The sequence below is a fragment of the Calypte anna genome, chromosome 6, assembly GCF_003957555.1.
Source record: "Calypte anna isolate BGI_N300 chromosome 6, bCalAnn1_v1.p, whole genome shotgun sequence".
NCBI lineage: Eukaryota > Metazoa > Chordata > Aves > Apodiformes > Trochilidae > Calypte > Calypte anna.
The window spans coordinates 28,684,107-28,704,895 of record NC_044252.1 but is presented as its reverse complement, the minus strand read 5'-3'; the positions used below and the strand labels follow the sequence as shown (position 1 = coordinate 28,704,895).

Below are 20,789 nucleotides of genomic sequence, written 5' to 3'. Positions count from 1 at the left end.
CAAGACACAGAGATGAGACTGGCAGCAGAAAATGTTCATTTCTCTCATCTCTTTTGAGTTCATTCTCCAGTACAACCACAGCAGAAATGTGCTAAATTTTTCCTTGCTCTATCATTTTATATGAAGAATCCTTTATGAGAAACAGCATCAGTTTATTTTTCAGGTGGGAAGCAACTGGTTTAATGAGAATCCTGTGCATCTAGGACCTTGTTCTTGGTAGCATGCTTGCCAAAACCAGGACTTTAATTGCATGGTTTAGTCTTGTTGTTTACTTTGTAGTTAATTAGTAGCATTTTTTCCTTAAACCATAGGAGGTTTGCTTTACTCACTCTAGTTTGCTTTATTGATCTTGTGCAGTTGATGAGCTTCAAAAACGAATACAGCAGTCTGAGAACCCTCCACCACCTCCTCCCCCACCACCTCCTCCTCCTTTGCCTCCTCCCCCTCCTCCTAACCCTATAAGGTAAGTGCTTAAACCAAGGCTCACAGCAGCAATGCTTTACTGAAGCTGAATGCATTACATGAGTTTGCATCCAAGCAGGAAAAGTGTCTCTAAAGAAAAAATGCTTTTTCTGTCTGTCTTGGCCTCCTTACCAGCAGGACAAGCTCTCTGCCCTCAACCTGCCAGCAGGATGACACCAATTTTGAGCAGTGCCTGCCTTGCCAAGCCTAACAAATTCTCTAGGCTGTGACTTTGGAGGGGGAGGGATACCTGTCTCCTCTAGATTTAAGAGGTTATTTTTTTTCTATTCACCTGATAGCTGTAATTACAGACTTGTGAAGTGCTTGTCTGAATCTGCTGCTAAGAAAACCCCTTTGAACAAAAAGGATGTGTTTGATTACTATGTGTCACATCCCATTGGATCTTGGTGATGAAAATGCAGATTCCACTGAGTTCTCACAATTGCTTTCCTAAGTTAAAAACAAAAAAACCCAAACAAACCACAAACCCAGAAAATCACCACACCATCATCAAGCAATTTTGTACAAAATTATCAAAGTTAAGCCTAATTTTTTAAAAGGACCATAAAGGAGACTAAACAATATATAATGTGTCAGGCATTAGATTAATTAATTAACTGAGCCCCAAAGCATAATTTGTTAATTTTAGGAACTCAGCTAATCTTATTGGCTGCTTGGTTTTAAAAATAAATGGGCTTTGACGACACTTTCTAACCTTATATAAGAAATTACACTCAGGAGTATTATTAACTACTATGTGAAATGTATGAATAGAGATGATTACTAGAGAAAATCCATCCCTTTGTGCATGTTGCTTTGTTTTTACAAGTCCAAACTAAACATTTTCTGAACAATTGTGTTTGGTCCTTGTATGTCTGTTAACTCTTGGCTTGCTGGCTTCATTCTCACTTATGTGTAGCATGAATTAGCTGTGTGGTGATGTTCTCAAGGTTGGTTTTTTTTAAGTTTGTGCCCTTAATTACTTGCACTATTCATTTTAAGCCCTGTAGTAGTTAAATCAGAGTATTTCCTTCAGGCACTGTGAAGTTTATGGTGTGTGTAGAAGTGGTTTCAGAGGCCAGGTGTCAAAGCTTTACTGGAAGGACACAGTTTTGACCCTCTAAGTCAGGGAGATCACTTCAGTCTATAGGTTGCAATGTTCAGTAGTGAGCTATAGACCCTACTGACACAACAGCTTTGCAGAGGAGCTTTACTTGGGCTTTAGGATGAATCATTTCCTTGCTTGGACTTTTATGTTGTGACTGCAGTGACAGGATAATTATTTGACACTGTAAGAAGATTACAAACTTGGAGTTGGTGTGGAGAAACTGATCACCATATTTAAGCGTCCTCTGTAGAATAATACTTCACTTCTATATCTGCAGCTCTTCCTTATATTATGCTGAAGGAGCTTCAGTTTATCATGTGTCACAATGAGACACTGTCTTTTAATATTCAAATCTTGCAGTGTTTTGATTTGTGCCTAATGTCTGTTAAAAAGAAATAAATTTCTCCAGTGCATTTTGATGGGAGGCAGAGTAGGGGTAATTCAGTACATAGACCTGCATTCAAGAACTGTTAAATGAGTCTTTTGTAAGTATCTGTATAATCAAGCTGTTTGTGTGTCATGTTCAGGTTGATCCTAACAGCAGTTTCTCCCCCAAGGTCTCTCATGTCAATGATTCGCAAGAGATCTCACTCCAACACCAACGTGAGCAAGAAGGAGAAACCTCCCCAGCAGGAGTCAGGTACAGCTCATCCTCTCACAGGTCGTGTGGATTGTTCACTGGGTGCTGCAGATAAAGCTAATGAGGCTGAGCTGGGTGTAGATAGTGATGGGAATGCTTCTAGACTGTCCCAGCGTGTTCATCCACCTTGCAGACCAGAAATGTCACTGCAGCTCAGTCATACGTGCTCTGAGATGGGAAGTGGAATCTCTGGCACTGTAACATTAGTACTGCAAGCTTCCTTGAGATCCCTTGGAGCCATCTACACCCCCATGACCGAGCTGGTGATCAGCATCCAATTTATTTTTCCAAATGGATTTTGGAATGAACAGTCTTCAATGCTGCAGCTCAGAAACCTTAAGGGAAGACCTAGCACTTGCTGTAACTGAAAGAAGTTCTTGTCTTCCTACTTCTGGCTTTTTTCCTGATTATCAGATGTGTCATTGAGCTGATTTCATTCCCTGATGAGGCAGGAAGTATTAGGTATCTTTTTTTTTTTTTCTTTCCCCTTGGGAGTGAGTAGTCATGTTTATTATAGGCTCACAGAAGATAAGCACTTATCTGGGTCTGGTGATGTGCTGGGTGAAACAGGATGGTTTGGTTTAGGCCCCATGCTGTTATGCTGACCCCATTGTAGGCAGCTTGGTCCTGCCTGTATCAGTTGCACTATAGCAGCATTGAGAGACTCAACTCCAGCATTTAGTTTCAGCTACATCATGTCCTGGGCTTTGCACTTGCACAGATTACCTGGAAGAGGAAGAAGAACAAACCCAAAAAAGCATTGAGCTCAGAGCAGGTTATATACAGGATAATACAGAGAAGTTTCCAAATGGTTTCTTGATTGTCACATCCTCTGACTAGAGCTTCTCTGCACAGCCACTTTGCTAAATGCTTCAGTTTTCATCCTTCAATTAATATCTTACAAAATTACCACTCAGAACTGACTGTGATGCTAATCCTTTAATAGTACTGCAAACCTAAAACAAAACAGAATCTTGCACTAAGGTGGCTCTGCATGCAAAGTAACAGCTGAAATTACATTTTATTGTTGTTAATGGAAGTTGGAAACTTAGTAGGTTGAGAGCAGGAGTTAAGTAGAGATTTACAAGTGATCAGGAGTGCTTGAAGAGTCAGAGCTACTTAGACAGGCACTGCAAGTTAAATAACCAAGGTTTTTCTTGCTGTTTCCCTATTCCATCTGAAACAGCAGGAGTTTGTTTGTAGTGAATTGCTTAACTCATTTGCTGCCACTTAAACAAAGAAGGGGGCTGGGGAAGGGGACCTGGCTGAAATTATAGGATATAATAGGATATAACTGCTACAGAAAAAATTGCTGTTAGCAGACTAGTGGTGTGTAAGCATGGATGGATTGTTGGGTGGGACCAACAGGCAGAAAAGGGGGAAAGGGAGTATTACCCTTCCCATCCTTCCCACTCTTCAGATGATGATCCCAGGAATGGGCAGGTCTTTAGGGGATCTTTGGTAACTGGTAAGTAATTAGTGAAGGGACCTTGTTCCAAGATCTCTGATGAAGAGTCAGTCTTGTCTTTCAGTAAAAGTTCAATTGCTTTGCCTTCGTTTATCAAGTTTCCTTACCTTGAAGCATCCTAGATGTTTTGATTACACCTTTTTGTTAAGGCTGTTACAAACTGTGATTGCAGGAAATACTATGAAATTCACTGAAGTTCTCTACACCCCATTCTTTCATTATTTATTAGCAAACTTTAACAGTTCTGACCTTTCTTCAATCACATATAAACTGCTTCTCTTAATAGTTGAGCTATACTTAAAAAAAAAATAAAGGGGGGAAAGTTCTTTCTTGATTTAGTTATATCCAACTTGAGGCTTGTTTTGACCCTTGTTAAGGACTGAGAATGAGTGGTTTCTATCCCATACCACCAATTAAGCTTTTATATTTGAAACAACCTGTTTGTGAAATTAAAGCCTGACATTAAATCGCTTTACAATACAGAAACTGCATTTCTGTGAATCATCAATAGTACCCTGACAAGTGAGAGAGCAAAAGTCTATTTAAAATTCCTGTTATGTAAGGTACAACATTGTGGCTTTGAATAGCTTCAACCTTATTTCTCCATGTATTTGCTTCAAGTACTTTTTTTTTCCCCTTTTTGGTATGGCACATTAAGTGTCTTGTGTTACATTATGGAGAACACTGATAAGTTAACAGGTATTGTTTAGTTTCATCACATGGCTTCTCGTGTCATCTGAATATGTTACATCCTTGGTACTGAATCTCTTGAAAAAGCAACCATTTCCTTTCATGGTATTGAAGTTTTGCCCTTTAACTCAATGTAGTGTTCTTTAAATGTGTATTTTAGTTCACTCTGAGATGCTGGTGGATTGTTCCAGCAAGGTTCTTAAACCCATGTGAAACACAAGACATGTTTGGTACTCTTGTGGTGGCCTGCATATAGGTCTCCCCATGGGACATTCTCAGCTTCTCCTGTGCCACTGAAGCTGTGGAAATTTCTGCTGAGACAGAGTGAACAGGTAGAGTGAAAGTGGGGCTGTATTCTTTGGCCCTTGGGTCTTCAGCCTGTAGCAGTGAGCTGTTGATACAGGAGTAACTATAATAGGAGTTTTCCATTTTTCAGGACTGCATTTTTCTGTCCAGACTTCTGCAGGCACTGCAGTTTGGTGGGTGCAAAGTCTACAGCTGCATCCTCAGTGTGTATTGTATTGGCATTGTAAATGTATTGGCATTTGTTCCTTGGAGAGCTTGTGACAGTTCAGCTGATAGCAAAGATAACTACTAGTGTGGTATCCAAAGCTGGGATTCCTGATCACTAGAAATGATGTTTCTGTATTCTGCTACCGTGTTGCAGGATGAAACATTGAATCATAGAATGGTTTGGCTTGGAAGGAACCCTAAAAATCATCTAATTCCAACCCTCATGCCAGGGACAGGGGCACACTTCACCAGACTAGGTTGCTCCAAGTCCCATCTAACCTGGCCTTGATCACTCTCAGGGCTGAGGCATCCAAAAGCTCCCTGTGTAACCTGTTCTGTTGTCTCACCTCTCTCACACTGAAGAATTTCTCCCTAATGTCTAACCTAACTCTGCCCTCTCCCAGTTTAAAACCATTATCCATTGGCCTGTCACTACACACCCTTGTGAACAGTCCCTCTCCAGCCTTCCTGGATCCCTCCTTCAGGTACTGGAAGGTGCTCAAAGGTCTCCCCAGAGCCTTCTTTTCTCCAGGCTGAACAACTTTAGCTTTCTCAGCCTGTCCTCTGATCATCTTCATGGCCATTCCTCTGAACTTGTTCCAACAGCTCCGTGTCCTTCTTGTGCTGGGGACTCCAGACCAGATGTATGCAGTGTAAGCTTAAAGTGCTTCTTTGGGGTAGGGAAAAATAAGAGTTGAACAGTGGTCTTGTAAGAAAGATCCTGAAAAATAGGCCTATATAGTTGTGCTTATCATTTACATTTTTAATAAAACTGAGAAAAAGCATGAATTTGGGTATTACATGAGCAATATGTGTCACGTGCAGGCAGGAAGACCTAGTGCATGGAGTATCACCAAGTACATTGTGTATGTAAATGCTGTTTCTTTATTAAAATTATTTTTTTATTATGGTAACTGTCTGCAAATGGCAAGTAAGCTGTTCAGTAGGTTATCTGTTGAACATGTTTTTTTCTTTGTACTGTTCCTCTGTAGTTCATGCCTGGAGTGTGATATGCTCTTTCATTTTTGGAATAGGTGAAGAAGTTACAGATCTGAAGAGACAAGCTGTTGAAGAAATGATGGACAGAATTAAAAAGGGAGTTCATCTGAGACCAGTCAACCAGTCAAGCAGGCCTAAAACAAAGGTTTGGAATAAATAACAGAGTAGCTAAATACAGTAATTTACATTGAAAACCAAATCAGACTTTCTGTAACACATTCAGAGGAATGCATTTGCCCCATCTCATTTGCTTTGCTTGATTTTGAATAAAATTATTTAGACCAGCATGAATCTGAAGAACAGAAAAAGAAGTGAAGCCAAGAGTAAGTAAATAGAAGGCCAGTTTCTATTTGGCATAGGAAGGAACTGAAAGCAAATATCTTGTAAACTACTGAGAAACAAAAATCATGGAGACAATAAGGGAATTGGTTAAAGGGGGTGATCAAGAAGTAGACTGCATTTAGCAGTGTTGCTTCCTTTTATTCAACACTAATACTTCAATGTGGCAACTGTAAAATATTGCTTGCCATCTTCACAAAAGCACAATTTTTCTTTATGTTTGGGCTGTGATTCACAAAGACTTTTCCCTTCTTCTGTATGAGAAAGTCAGCTGAATGTCAGCCATGGACTCATGAGAGGAGAAAGCAGAGGAATATAATGCAAATGCACACCTCGTGCAATGGCTGTCTTCAAGTACAGAGTCTGTTGTGAGCCCCTTCAGGTGTTTTTGTAACATGCATGTGTTGTGTTTGTTTACAGCCAGAAACACCAAAGCCCTCTGAAAGTGCAATGAAAGAATTAAAAGGGATTCTGGTAAGAAAATGTGTAGTTTGTATTTCGTTTTTTTCCCTTCTCATTGAAATGACAGGGCCATCTGTGCAAAAAATTGCTGAGTGTTTGAAAATTCTGCTTTAGTGTTTTGGTTTGAAGCTGTAGAGCAGTTCTGGAGTGAATCACCGGGTTCCATTTTCATCCAGCTTAAAGACTGGTTTTGGTCTTGCTAACAGAATTTGTTTTGGAGAAAACTAGCCTGGTAACTCTGCTCTGGATCTGTGTGTTCCTGCTACTAGAGAGGATGTTACGGGCTGCACCTGCCATAGGTCCTTTGGAAACTTCCCAAGTTCTCAGTGAGAATGCTTAGGGAGGGAGAGGCAGCTGAAAACATCTACTCCAAAGGCCCCTGAACTGCACATGTAATAGATGTAGGGTTCATGTCATCAACTCCTCTCTCCTGAAGCACCTCATTTCTTGTTAGTGTAGACATAGACTAAGTGTAGAGCAAGAGGTCTGTGGTTTGCAGTTATATGTAAAGAAACCTGGATAGCTGTCTCCATACCCAGTTATCACTGAGTAAAAACATTAGACTTTGTTTTATTCCTGCTCAGAGCAATGCTCTATTTGCTGCTGGTCTCTCTTTTGCTCATATAGTGCATTTCTTACTTAACTGCTTGTTTATTTTGCACAAGTGCTAAAATGCTATCTCAGTCAGAAGGAGCTGTAGTTCTTGCTCTCTGACCCTGAAGCTTTTAAAGTTGAAGTGCAGCTTTGGCACATCAGGTGAAATTTTGCCTTTGGAAGGTGAAAACCAGTGAAATTCTGCCCACATTGAAGCAAAATGCTTCACGTGTGCTCCACAGAAGGTAAGGCTACTCATGCTAATCATTCTAATCATTCATGATAGCACCTAAACAGCCCTTACAAAAGTAACTTCAGTATTGTGTTGAGGGAAGCAAGAGAGCACAGCAAAGTGTAGCCACAGCCTGTGCTATGATTCAAAATTATGTGTGGCACCAATGACATTTTAAACTTACTGTGCTCCAGTCATGTGAAAGCAGGGGAAGAAGGGAAGAAATCAGCTAGAGAGCCTCCAGACCTAAATGCTGAACTAATCAGAGAGAGACATAATTGTGTGGAGATAAATAGAAAAGCAAAATGAAATACAACATAGATATTATGTCTTTAAATGGAACTCTGTACCTGTCTGAGTAGTTGGATGTGGTGTGCTGTTCAGAATCATTCAGGGTTAGACTCAACCATCCTGCTGAAGGTCCTTTCCTTCTCTAATAGCTGTTTTATTTCTGTGACTGTATCACTGACATCAGGGGAAACTTGATTATGTGCTTCAGAGGGAGCAGGAAGAAACCTCCAGTCGCTGTACTTCTGTCTCTAGCTTGTTGCTTTTGAACCCTTCAGGATATTTGCAGTGTAAGACAAACTACATAAAATCCATTTCCAGTCTATTCTTGAGACCCATCATTATGCACAGTCAGACAACAAACATGGGGGTGGGATGTGATGGAGTAAACATTTGTTGTTACTATGCTAATTATGCATTTCCTGGAGACCTCCATGTAATTGTTACAAGGAAAAACACAATTTTGTTCTGTAAATTGCAGAGTTTGAGTGATTCCATTGCTCAAGTTGCTTTTGTACATGTATGTTTGTACAGGTCTGGAGCATACTACTTATTAATAATGTACCTGCTCAGTCAGATTTCAGATAGCTGCCAAAGAAAATGTTTAACTTAGGGGTGGGGAGGTGAAGAATCTGAGTTACTTTGCTGGTATCTTGAAAAGTAGTACAGTTTTTGTAACTTTTGATGCCATTTCCTTTTGTCATTTGCTATTTCTGATCAGAAGTTATGTGCTTATCAACAAAAGATGTTAATAGTATGTTATTTTTGCTCTGGAAAAAAAAAGCTGTATGAGCCTGGCATGTTTTGGAAGACTGAATTAACAGGATTCGTGGGGGCTCCTAAAGATGGCAGGACTCAGAGGGAGAATGAAATAGCACATGAGGGCCCAAATTTTCAGTTGCATTATAAATATTTTGAGGAAGTTTTACAGTCAAGTGGGTGCTGATCCAGTAACTGGCTGCTGTCAGCTAGGAAATGCATGCAGTGTGCACTGTTTGCATGGCAAAATTCCTGTGGGAAACCTTAGGAGGTTTCAGGCTTTAATTAAAGCCTTCCCCCTCTGTCTCTCCCATTAAGAAAAGTGCTGCTGTGCTTCCAGCTTCACTGATACAAAATACTAACCTTGGGATAAGGCAATGATAGCATGCAGGTTTATTTTATATGCATAAAAAACTGTTTCAACTTGAGCTCTAATTCTCCATAAGAAAACCCGTGAAGTATGTGGATATCAGGGGATGTTTCAGCTATGCTATAGGATATAAAAACATGCTGCAGTTGCAGTTAGTACCTATTGACTTCTGCAGATGTGTCCAGGATGCAGGAACACAGGGGAATACTAACATATAAAATGTACTGGAGCAGGAAAATACGGATCTGTTTTTGCTTATGGGGGTTGATTGTGGGCATGGTATTGCTTCAACAGATTTTTAACATTCTCTGAATGTTAAGATGGAGATAGCTGCCTGGCAGTTCCCTGTAAACATCAGTTTGTTCATTAGTGACCCAGGGCATCTTTCTTAAAGCTGGTATCAGCCTTTAATGTTTTAAGGGAGGTTAATCCCTACATTGGGAAATCCAAGCAAAGGGAGGAGTGGGGAGCTGAGCCCATGGTGCTCTCTGTTGTACCAGAGACAATGCTCTACACCCTGGTCTAGCACTGCAGTGCCTTTTCTGTGCTTCTCACGTTGTGCATGTGGGATGTTTGGCAAAGCACAGTAGCTCCTCAGAGAGCTTTTCATGCCTGCTTCTTGCCATAGGAAACACTGAATAAATCCACGAGTTCCAGGAGTTTGAGGTCCCTTGAAACAGAGAGCAGTGAGACAGAGCTGGAACGAGTTCTGCGGCGCCGGAAAGTCACCACTGACCAGGACAGTGGTGGTAAGTGACAGGAATCCTTCATTGCCTTCTTCATTTCCCTGCATTAAATTACTCCTGAAGCTCTACTTTCCCCTCCAGACCACTGCCATTTCAGCCTTTATGGAGAACCCTGCTTCTTCCTTCTGTACTGAGTTGTTCCGCATAGCACTTGTTGCTTTTCATCCCTGTTTTCTGCCTGTCAGGATATTCTGTGCACGTGGCCAAAGATACACCAGTTCCTAGTGTCCTGCCTGGAGACCAGAGGCTGTTACTGGGGTTAATGGTCTAAGCCAACTGTGAAAATATTTCTGAAAGAAATTCAAAATTCCCCTTTGATTTTTGCAGTTCGTTTGAATTCTACTGTGTGTACGTGTTGCTTCTAACTCAGTCAATCTAGATAACAGAAGCATTAAATTTTCTTTGGGTTTTAGGTCCCACTGGAACTCTGGCTACATCAGAATCAAAATCTTTGCCTGTGCTGGGTTCAGGAGCCAGTGCTGCACAAACAGCATTGAACAAGAAAGACCTGGAGACAGAATTCAGCTCCAAAGTCCCCGACTCAGGTCCTGTCTCCAGCCAGCCTAAGGGAGTCCCGGGCTCCAAGCTGACATTACAGTAAGTAGAATATGGATTCTTATATGTATTTTAATACCTTATCTGTTTAGCTGGTGCATTTTGAAAGTAATTTAACATCACCTCTGGTTAGCAGCATTAATGTACAGTCTGCAGCTGTTTACCACTGACTTCTGAAATGATTTGCAGTCTCACATGAGGGTAGAAATTCAGTTCTCTGTAATAAAGCTCTCTTCCTGTAGAATCTTTGAACAGTCTTCATTTCGTGTTCAAGTTCATCTTGTCTACCAAAAAAAACCCCACCCCTAAGCAAAGGATTAAATGTGTTTTCAAGGAATGGCAAGGTTTAGTTGAGGTTTTTTTTACATACCTGAAGAGGGAAGATAGTTGTGTATTCTTCTTTTTTTTTTTTTTTGTAAAAAGGTAGTTCTAGCAATTCTTTGAAAAAACAGAATCATGTAAATCATATTAGTCTGTAAGCAGGTGTGCAGGGCAGTTTCTGTTGGACTGAAATGAGTGCTAACTATTATTCTTAAATATTTGTTGCTAAAAGCTCTGAATTACTTTAAAACATCAATATTAAGATTCTTCAAAAAACCCCACCCCAAGCCCCCATTTAGTTCTGCATTTGCACAGTCAGGCAGAGGAATCTTTCAGCTGACTGAGGAGCCCAGGTGCCAATTCAGCATCAAAGAGTTAAATGTGCTTCAGAATTGTTTATTTCAGACAGATCTAGTGGAAGATTGGTTTGTTTTATAACAATACCTAGTTTCTTTTGAAATTAGGCTGTGCACTTGCTTCAGTTCTCTTGCCAGGTTGTTTGTCAGCATCACTTCAAGAAAAGAGAATAGATGAGATCAGCAGGATATGGTAATCATGGCTAATTAAACCTCTGATTTCCTGTTCTATCTGTTACAAAATGCCACCAGTGCCTGTTCTAGCAGGTCCTCACTGCTTAGTTCAAAGGAGTAAGTCACGACAAATGAGCTGGAAATTCAGTTCACATCTATTTTTATGAACTGATATGTACTTCACTCTCCCACAGGTACTTTTATTGTTTATTTTTGAATGGATAAAGAGCCCAATTTCCTTTTGTGCCTACAGTTTTATTTAATTCACAATGAGTTTTAAAAACTGAATGTCTTTTCCAATCATATGTATTTTCCCCTTTTATTTAAGTATCCTTAAAAGAAAGGTGATCTTTATTTTAATTTAGTCAGAAAGATTAATATCTGTTCAGCAGTCAATTTGACATGAATAATGCCATTGCATTTTCTTGAACACCTACTCTGACAGAAAGGTGAGGCTGTTCCTGAAAAATACTGTTTGTAGTTTGTGGATTTCTACAGTTTTGAACCAATGACCTTCATCAGAAAATACAGCAACTCCTACCACCTTTTGTCTATCTTTTATTCCACCAAACTAAGTGGAAATTGCATTTACAAGAAAGGAAATGAAGTAATTGCAGGCCCCAAGGTCTTGCAGAATGCGTGGTGAATTGACAGTGAAAAGGATCTTCTGTTGACAGTCACAGTTGTTATGTGTACTAAAAGCATATATGAAGCTCAATTTATTTCTCAGCTTGCCTATTCAGTGACAATCTAAAAGACACATTTCACTTTAATTTATCTGTTTAAAGCATTAAAACAAATGTGGTGGGCCAGATTCCTGAGTGCTGCAGGGCTTCTTTGCACCAAGTCACTGGTGTAAACCTGCTCAGTTGGAAAGGCTCATTATTGAGGGTGATTTTCCAGCAAAAGAGAAGGTGCTGGGGCTCTCACACTCCTCTGCTTCTGGGCTGGCAGGGCAGAGCAGAAACAAACCAGATGCTTCATACCACACTGAAGTGCAATTATTTTTCTTTTCCTCCTGAGTGCTGTTTGCTGCAGGGGTTATCTGAAGCAGCCTTCAGGCTCCAAGGTGTGTAAACACTGTTCTGAAGCAGGCTTCATTTGAAGCAGACACCAGAAGGAAGTTCATTTCTCTAGCATGCCTGATGCTAGCATTTTTCTGGGCTTCCCTGGGTACATCTATCCTAGCAGTTCAGTTTGGATCAGCAGACCACTTCTGAAGCAAGTCTCCCAGTTGTTCTATGCTTTGATGTATGTCATGGAGTGGTCTTAGTGCATAAACTGGATCCTTGGATTCATTGGATGAGTGAAACCAAACCAGAAGACATAATCCAGTCTTTAATGCCTGCTCCAGGGTCACACAAGAGCCAGTTCAGTAAACAAAACCCCTGAAACATGTTTTGAGGACATTGATCTGGAGCACAGGCTGCTCCAGTTGCACCATGCCATTTCCTAAAGCAGACCATGTTAGGAAACAAACTCTGCTGCTTTGACCAAGTATCCAAAATGTGCCAAAGGCACACAAAAGATTTATTGTGGCTCTCCTTCCTCCTACCTGAGGTAAGAGGATGCAGCTGTCTCATCATTTACAATTCCTTGAAATCTTGACAAAGGTGTGACCTGCTTCAGCTGTTTGTGTCAGCTCATCAAACCTTTCATAGCCCAGTAGAGGAATGCATGGCTCATAATTACCAGGAGTCCCTTGCAGTGCACTGTTTATTCTTTTTTTTTTCTGCACCTAGATTTTACTGTAGAGCTTCTTACAGAAAACCTCAGAGACAGCTGTGCAGGAGATGTTTCTCTTTGCACCATCCATTTACTCAGGTTTGTAACCTGAAGGAGGAGGTAATGCAGACATTTGAATGCAAACAGCCCTGTACATCCTTCTTTATTCATGCTGAGTAAAAAGTTGAGCTCATATGTTCTAGTGGAGAAGGGAGGTCAGGTCTGGAAAATATAGCTGTGAATAATACCTAGACAAAAGTCAGCTTATTGAGTAAAATCCTGGATACTACCCAGGTCAGGGATAGTCTAACCCCAATACTGACAAGGTAAGGAATTTTCAGCCTTTGGTTGAAGTAGGATTTGTAATCTGGTTATTCAGATGGTTAAATGTTACCAAAGCTTTGGCCTCCAGCTGTGTCAGCTGAGCCACTGGTGTGAGGTGCCAAAGGAGGGGTTGTGGAAAAAGGGCTGAAACATCAGCAGGTATGGGTTGATTCTAAAGTGTCCCTGTAGTCAAACTTAAGTGATGACAGCTCAGAGAGATGAATTTAGAGGAAAAATTTGTGTTTCAGACCACTAGGTGAGGTGGTGTTTCAGTGCAGGAGAATGTTAGAAAAAGGGTCCAAAGCCCTTGAGCAGGTGATTTGGAATGTGTGAAGTTTCAGTGTGGTGGCAGTGAGGGGGAAGACATGAATGATGTCTTGAAATTGAGGCTTTACCTCAGTATTCAGGTAACTTCCTCTGCAAATCTCTTCCCAAATGTTTAACCCAGCATGAGTGTAATTCTGCAACAATTGCTTACAAGAGATTAGGTGACAATTTGGTTCCCTTGGGAGCAAAGAGAGTTCCCCTGACTCCCTGTGGTGTGCAGACACAGAAGGGAAAGGTGTGTCTGGCTCTGCCCATCGTTTTTTTGGTGTTTTGTTTTTTTCCCCAGCACTTTGTAAACACTTTGTCTCTGAGCAGCAGAGTTCTCTGCTAACAGAGTGAACCACAAAGAGGGTTAGTCTTAATCTGATGATTTTATACAATTAAAGGATTTGTCCTCCTTCTCCTGGCTGTAATCTTAGTACCCCTGAATCATCTACCAGCTCTGCAGGAACCAGCTCAGCCCCAGCTAGACAGAACAGCAAAGGTTTTCCAGTGCAGCTTGAACATGGGCAATTTAGTTTGAACAACAAATGAGGAAAACAGTGGGATGCTCTGGAAGTTTGAGGTGTCCTCAATTTAAATTTTTTTCTAAAGTTGCTGTCATACATTTTTCCTAGTCTGCCCTTTTTGTGCACGCTCTCAGAGCAGGTAGAAGCTCTCCAAGATTCTTCATTCAAATATTTTGCCAATCTTTTTGAGATTTTCAAAAAAGCACCTAAAAATGGGAACTATTTCCATGCTAGAGATTGTCTGCAGTTCTTTTCTGCTTGCTATAATGTTAATGGCCTTTCTACTCAGCAGTATTTAGCAGAGGCAGTTCCTGGGATGGAGAAGGTTTCTTGGACTTCTTTCAGAGATGTCTGGTGTTACAGATAGTACTGGTACTGTCACATGAGGGAATCCACAGACTAATTCTCTATCATCTTTCTTTGTATTCCCTGTAATTTCCTTTTTACAAATACTATAGTGTGATGGATTTTTTTTTCATGTTCATCAAAGACTTTCAAGACTTGGAATTGTTGTATTTTTTACTACTCTTTGGTATTAACCTTTGGTCCTGTCTGTTGTATTTCCCAGCCTTCTTAAAACTTCTGAAATATGTAATCAACATATCCGGGGCTGCTGTTTTCAACTTTTTGGACTGAGGATAAAATTGACTCAGCTTTTGTGGTCTGGCATGGAACAAGAGGGGCCATGGTGACCCTGCTGGGCTGAGCCCCACTCTTCTGTATGGGCTGACACCATGGTCAGTCTGGGTCTGAGGCAGGAGAGATGAGGACACAATAACTGGAGTAAGAGCACAAGTGATGTTTGTCCTCAGTTATGGGAATCTTGTAGGAAAATGGGAATGCTGGGCTCAGGGCAGGTAGGAGTCAGGCAAATAAGCTGTAATCAATAGGGGTTGGAAAGAAGCAACTGCTGGTGAAAACCTGTCAGATTGACTTAATGCATCACATCCCATCTTTTGGAGAGTCAGGAATAGTGCCAGTGGAATTGTGTGGAGGGTTTGAAAGCAGTTTTGCTTTGAGGAGCAATGGCAGCTATTTCAGTGTCCTAGATCAGGGAGTTTACAGGGCAAAGTCTGCTCATCTGGTGTCATGTTAAGTGTTGGCTTTTGGAGCACAAATGACTTCATTCATACCAGCTCAGACTCCAGGCAGGATATCTACATGGAGCCTCCCATACTTACACTCTGTCTTTGCAAAACTCATCTGTGCTGGAATAGATTTTTACCAGTGTTTCCTAAGTATGCTGTAAATCCCATGAATTTTTCCCACAGTGTTTTCCCTGAGTGGTTTCCCCCAGCCTTCTGCTTTTGCATCTTGTAGGAAATCAGATGGGACTCCATCCAGTGAAGCTTTCTGTGATATTTTCATGGAATTCTGGTTTCAAATGGAAAAACTTCAGTGATACCATGGATAGAGCACCAAGCAAGGTTAAATGTAATACCCAGGTTATAAAACTTGGAAACAAAGAAAATCCAAGTCTCAGTTGTCCTTTTGTACTCCTATAGTAAATTATTTACAAAGGGAGTAGTGGTGCTGGTTCACAAACAGCCCATCAGGCCTAACCCTTTATTTTCACATCTTCTGTAGTTTCTGTAGATATATACATGGAGTATATTGCTTTTGTTACTCTTCCATCACAAGCAGTCCTTCTCAGTGCTCTGTGGGGCTTTGGATAGCCCATACAAATAATATAAAATGCATTTATCATCTAAATCTGGGCCACAGATCAGTCTGGATATCATGGTACAGATTTTATGTGTTTACTCATAAAAATACATGCAGACTTCTGAACATTTATGTATGAAGGAGTACAATAGAGGTAGGCTCTCAATTTCTGGCTTAAAATATACTGTTGGACAAGTAACAAGAATACTGATAGCACCATTAGCAATCTTAATGAAGGGAGAGCTTTGCATAGAGCTAAATGAAAATACCTTGGCTGGACAAATTTATAGTTGTTAAAAAATGTGGCTAACTATACCTATACTAATTGCTTTTCTCAGCTTTACTGCTAGCAGTAAAACCTGCTTTTTTTGTTTGTAGTTCGTTGCCTTTTTTGTTTTTTTTTTTAAGGAAGGACCAGAATTATCTTTATTTTTGCACTGAAACTTTATTGTGCCTGTATTCTGCTGGGGACAAACTATAGAAAATGAGCTCTGAATACCTGATAAGTAGGGTTAATAATTTTTAGCAATACCTCAGCTGTAGCAGCAGCACTGTCAGGCTGGTGCTGCAACAGTGTAAAGGATTCAAAGAAGGGAACAGGAGTACAAGGAAGTCTGAATAGTAATTTTTATTTTTATGCTTGAAACACTGATTTAATCACTGGTTTTCTCCATTAAACTTCTTTATATCGACGTCTTTCATTTTACTGTCCTTTGAAAGTGGTAAATATGATTGCCATTTTATCCATTTTTGTTATAAATGAAACAGGCTTCAGAGCATTTGGCCGTGCATCAGTTGTTGGAATGCTGCCATACACTAATGCAGACTCCCCACTGTGAGCCCAGTGAAGAATTATACTTTGATTCACCAGATTGTATTAAATAGTCCAGCTGTTGGGATTTGAAAGATAGTTACCTCCAAAGTGAAATAAAAATGAACTTGGCATTTATGGCTTTGACCATTTTTATAGTGTTGGGCAATCAGCTTTTCAGAGGTAGCACTTTTAAAAATAACCCTCTTCTGGTTACACTGCTTTAAAAAGTTTAATTTGCAGTAACATTGAAAATACCCCACCTTGTATTTTCTGGAATGATTAGCAACTTTTGCATAGAATAAACATTATTTTCTGTATGAAATCACTAGCTTCTGATGATAATCAAATGAGTCTGAAACTGTATCTATTAGCACCAATTTCTGCATTAATTAACTTATGCTGAAGTTCTAATGTTAGAGACAATTCTCGTAATTAAAGCTCAAACATGGAATTTTATTTGCTGTATCCAGTGCTTGGATAGCAAGCTGAGTAAATTCTTCCTGAAATGAGAAGTGCAGGGACTGTTGTTTCTGTGATTACTCATTTGTTTTAACCTCTACATTTACTCTCTCCCCATCAGGTGGGAGCCAGTACATTCTCCACCCCATGTTCTCATTGTTGAGTGGGGTGACCTCTTTTTTTTCTTTGTCATTTTCTTCAGGACAAAGACTGTCACAATAAAGGGTGGTTCATAGCAGATGGATCCAGTAGCTGAATTTCTTTCTCTCTCCTCCAGTTGATTCTTTTTGCTTCCAAGGGTGTTATCTTGGCAGTATGGAAGGTCACTCCCTATGAATAAGTGTGAAAAATTAAAAAATAATAAAGAAATAAGTTATAGAAAGATAAAGAAAAGGCTCTGGATGAGCAGAGAGCATTCAGCAGCTCTCTAGTTAGGCTTCCACGGAGAGCAGAGCCCCCACTCACTGGTGCCTGGAGACCCCTCCTGCACTGAGGTGTTCTGCACGAGTCCACTTTGGACATCTGTGCCATGTCCCCACTGCTGTGTGAGGCCCTGCCTAAAGGTGAGAAAGCAGAGCTTTCTCTGTAAGCACTCCTGGTACCAGCACCTCATGCCATGAGGTTCTGGGGAGCCCCCGGAGGGGTCCAACTCCCCAGGTTACGGTGCCGCGAGAAAGGCATCCACCGCTTGCTGGGGTCCTGCTTTCCCTCTCTTTGCCTCCTCCTCTGCGTTCTAAGGATTTGCCTGCACGTTTTCAACCCTGGTACAAAGCTTTTTTAATATCAAGAGGTGCTTTTGGTGTTCATAGCGTGATGCCAGCCTCGACAAATAACCCCGGGGCCTCTGACCTTGCCTCCCTCTCTCCTCGCTCCGAGGGTTTTTATTCCCCGGGAATCCCCGCGCGGCAGTGGCAGAGCCAGAGCCGTAACCCCGGTGTCTGCTGCACAGGATGCAGGTCTGGTGCCCTCTGGGTTTCAGCAGATCCAGCAGGTGCATTCTCTCAGAAATCATTTGCACTTGCTCCCAGTGAGACCACGAGCAGCCTGTTGGTCCCCAGCCTCAGGGGAAAATCTGGTTGCAGTGCTGCTGCATCCCTGTCGGAGGGCGGAGTGTGGCACGGGGCAAGTCCTGAAAAAGCTGCTCTGGGATGCAGGTGTGGAGAAGAGAAGCAGCCATCTCCTCCTTTCAGGCTGCAGGACTGACAGCCTACACGAGCATTTTTCCTGGGTGCAACTTTTCTATTGGACATGAGGGAACCACATCCAGCTCCAAGATGAGCAGAGCGAAAAGAAATTCTTCAGACTTTGAACTGGTTCATCGGTAGTTTGAGGATTTTGTCAGTGGTTTACACGTTTGGTTTTCCATGTATCTGTTTTCCGTGGCTAGTTTAACCAATGATTCAGGAGGAGCAATGTGATTTGTTGCATTTTATGCACTACTATGGGTAGTGCATTTAACAGCTGTTAAATCTGTAAATCCATTTACTATTTTGGTAGGTCTGTCCTGGTGATACGTGCTACTAATAATACAAGTGTTTCTCTGAGTATTTATATTTTTTCTCCTAAAAATGTGGACTGTTATCTATATTCATGTATTTATTTCTTCCCCTAGATCAACGAGTCATACAGAACTTACAAGAAAAGCTTCTAGAAATGAAAAAGAGACAGAGTCTGTTGTAGTTTTAGATCCTGTTTCCACCAGAGGGGATCAGAAGTCTGAAAACACACTGAATCAAAACAAAGTGAAAGAAAAAAGCAAGCCGGTCCATAAAGAAACTAATGCTGAGAAAATAAAAGAAACAGACAGTTCTAACTGTTAATTGTTATGCTGAAAGGCTGTAACTTTTAGGAATCATTATCTGGACATGTAAAATGCTTTGGTGTGTTACTAGGGGCTGCTGTCTGTACTCCAAACCGTTTTCAGTAATAGAGATGGAAATGGTCTTTTTATGCAGTTTTGTTACATGCATTAAAGTGGTTTTTGACTGTGTCTCACTCAAAACCCTTTTCCCGTTTTAATTTTGCAGGTATGGTTATTTTTTTTTAGATACTGTCAATTACTTCTTTAAAACTATTTCAAAAAGCTTTTTTCATTACTCTCTGGAGTAATCTCTCCCTTGCATCTCTCTGGAATGAGATGGGTTGGGTTAGACCCTATAAAGGTGATTACATAGACATCAGCTTAAAAATGGGGGTATTACCCATAATTAGAAAATCAGGTTTTCAACCCATTGCTTTTAAATGTATTTTGAGATCTACTTAAACCAAGATCTTGTAGGGCTCCTTACTGCTGTCTCCTCACACTCTCTTGTGTGGATGTGAAAAGCACAAGTGTAACACTTGTATCTCAGATTCCCTGCTGGACAGTGAGCCCAAAGACTGAAAAGCAGAGGCAGGGCAGGATGTTGTTTTGGCACCAAGAATTCTGGCTTTGGTTCTCAGTACCAAAAGTTTGTGGGTTGAGATTGGTGCTCTCGTTTGGATGGAGAGCTTTCCAAAAGAGTTGTTGTTGTCTCCTGGTTTGGTTTGGGTTTTTTTAATTTTATTTTATTTCAGTCTTAAAGTTGGGAACTATTGCAACTGCATTTACTGCCACAAAAAAACCCACCTTATTCTAGGTTCCTGTGAGTAGGAACTGTACCTGGGAATCACTTATCCTAGGGTAGCAAGTTATTTGGAATCAATATTCTGAGAACTGCCAGCTGAAAGCTCGCAGCACTGACAGAGCCTTTGAGCCTGGGACATACTGGTGGAATTAATTTCTTTATTAGGTGACACTTTAGATGTCTGTATTTGAGGGCACAAATCCCAGTTCCCCTCAGCCCCTATCTCCCCTGAAGGCAGTGAGAAAAGCACATAACTGATTCACTTCACTGCCAGTTCACATTCCATTGTAGCCCCTCTTTAAATTCAACCCAATATCTCATTCTTTTATAATGAACAAATGTAATCAGGGATTTACCTAAAGGTGGGTGGAAATGGGCTGGTCAAGTACTTGAATGCACTTGGATTATTTTTTATTTAATGATTTGAAACAGTGATGCTATTGGAGGATGAATGTTCTGAGTTTGTTGGTTTGGCTCTGCATGCAACTTTCTGGTGCTCTTCCTAAAAATAAAATTATAGCAACAAGTGTGGTAGTTTCACATCTCTTTTGGTGTTTTTTGCATGTTTGCTGAGGAAATCTTGGACTTGGTCCAATTACTGAACTAAATATTCCTAAACCTGGGGAAATTTGTCTCTAATTGTTATTTTCATTTCTGGAGGGCTGTTGGTCCTGGTGGTTAATTTTTCACTTAAGTATCTGTTACACTGAATTTACAATGCAACATTTTATATGTGTATTTTTCCTCAAATTCTTGCTGCTGTATCATATGTTTAAATTCTCAAATTATCCAAAACCCGGAAGTTTTTTTAAGAGGCATTTCTTTTACTTAAACAGTTTGTTACCTAGGGCATAAATTATTTATTTATCTTTTCACTGTTGCTTATTAAAAAGACTCCTGACAAGTTTCCCAGCCCTTGTGAAGTTGACTGTTTTTTCCCTGCCTCCGAGGAGCTTCCCAGTGATGCCAATGACAGCTTTGTGTCCTACATTTGGGGTCTGATGCATTTGTGCTGCTCACAAACTACAACTGGAGCAAAATTTCCCTTGTAGTAGGTAGGATGTAAGGGCAGCATTCAGGGAGCCGTAGGGGGATGGAGCAGCAGAACAGTCAAGGCCTTTGTTTTTTGTAATTTATTTATTTATTTATTTATTTTTCTGTTTGTCAATAGCTTTCTCTTTGTATGGAGAGAGACTTCAATGTTCCCAAAACAAACGTTTAGCTTTGGACTCAACACAGAGGTATTCACAGAATTCTGTGGTATTTTCAAACTATGGCCACTGC

The 20,789-nt window shown here is 40.7% G+C and overlaps 1 protein-coding gene across 1 annotated transcript in view; it reads left to right on the top strand.

The window, feature by feature from the left end:
• The window catches only part of SHTN1 (shootin 1), a 59,233-nt gene extending 39,639 nt beyond the window's left edge, over window positions 1-19,594 (top strand). Inside the window, exons 11-17 of the mRNA XM_030453232.1 lie at window positions 358-463; window positions 2,128-2,210; window positions 5,916-6,025; window positions 6,640-6,693; window positions 9,553-9,673; window positions 10,084-10,267; window positions 18,512-19,594. Of these exons, the coding sequence (XP_030309092.1) occupies window positions 358-463; window positions 2,128-2,210; window positions 5,916-6,025; window positions 6,640-6,693; window positions 9,553-9,673; window positions 10,084-10,267; window positions 18,512-18,719 (866 nt within the window). The 3' untranslated portion in view covers window positions 18,720-19,594. The remainder of the gene's footprint in view (window positions 1-357; window positions 464-2,127; window positions 2,211-5,915; window positions 6,026-6,639; window positions 6,694-9,552; window positions 9,674-10,083; window positions 10,268-18,511) is intronic.
• The last annotated feature ends 1,195 nt before the right edge of the window (window positions 19,595-20,789 follow it).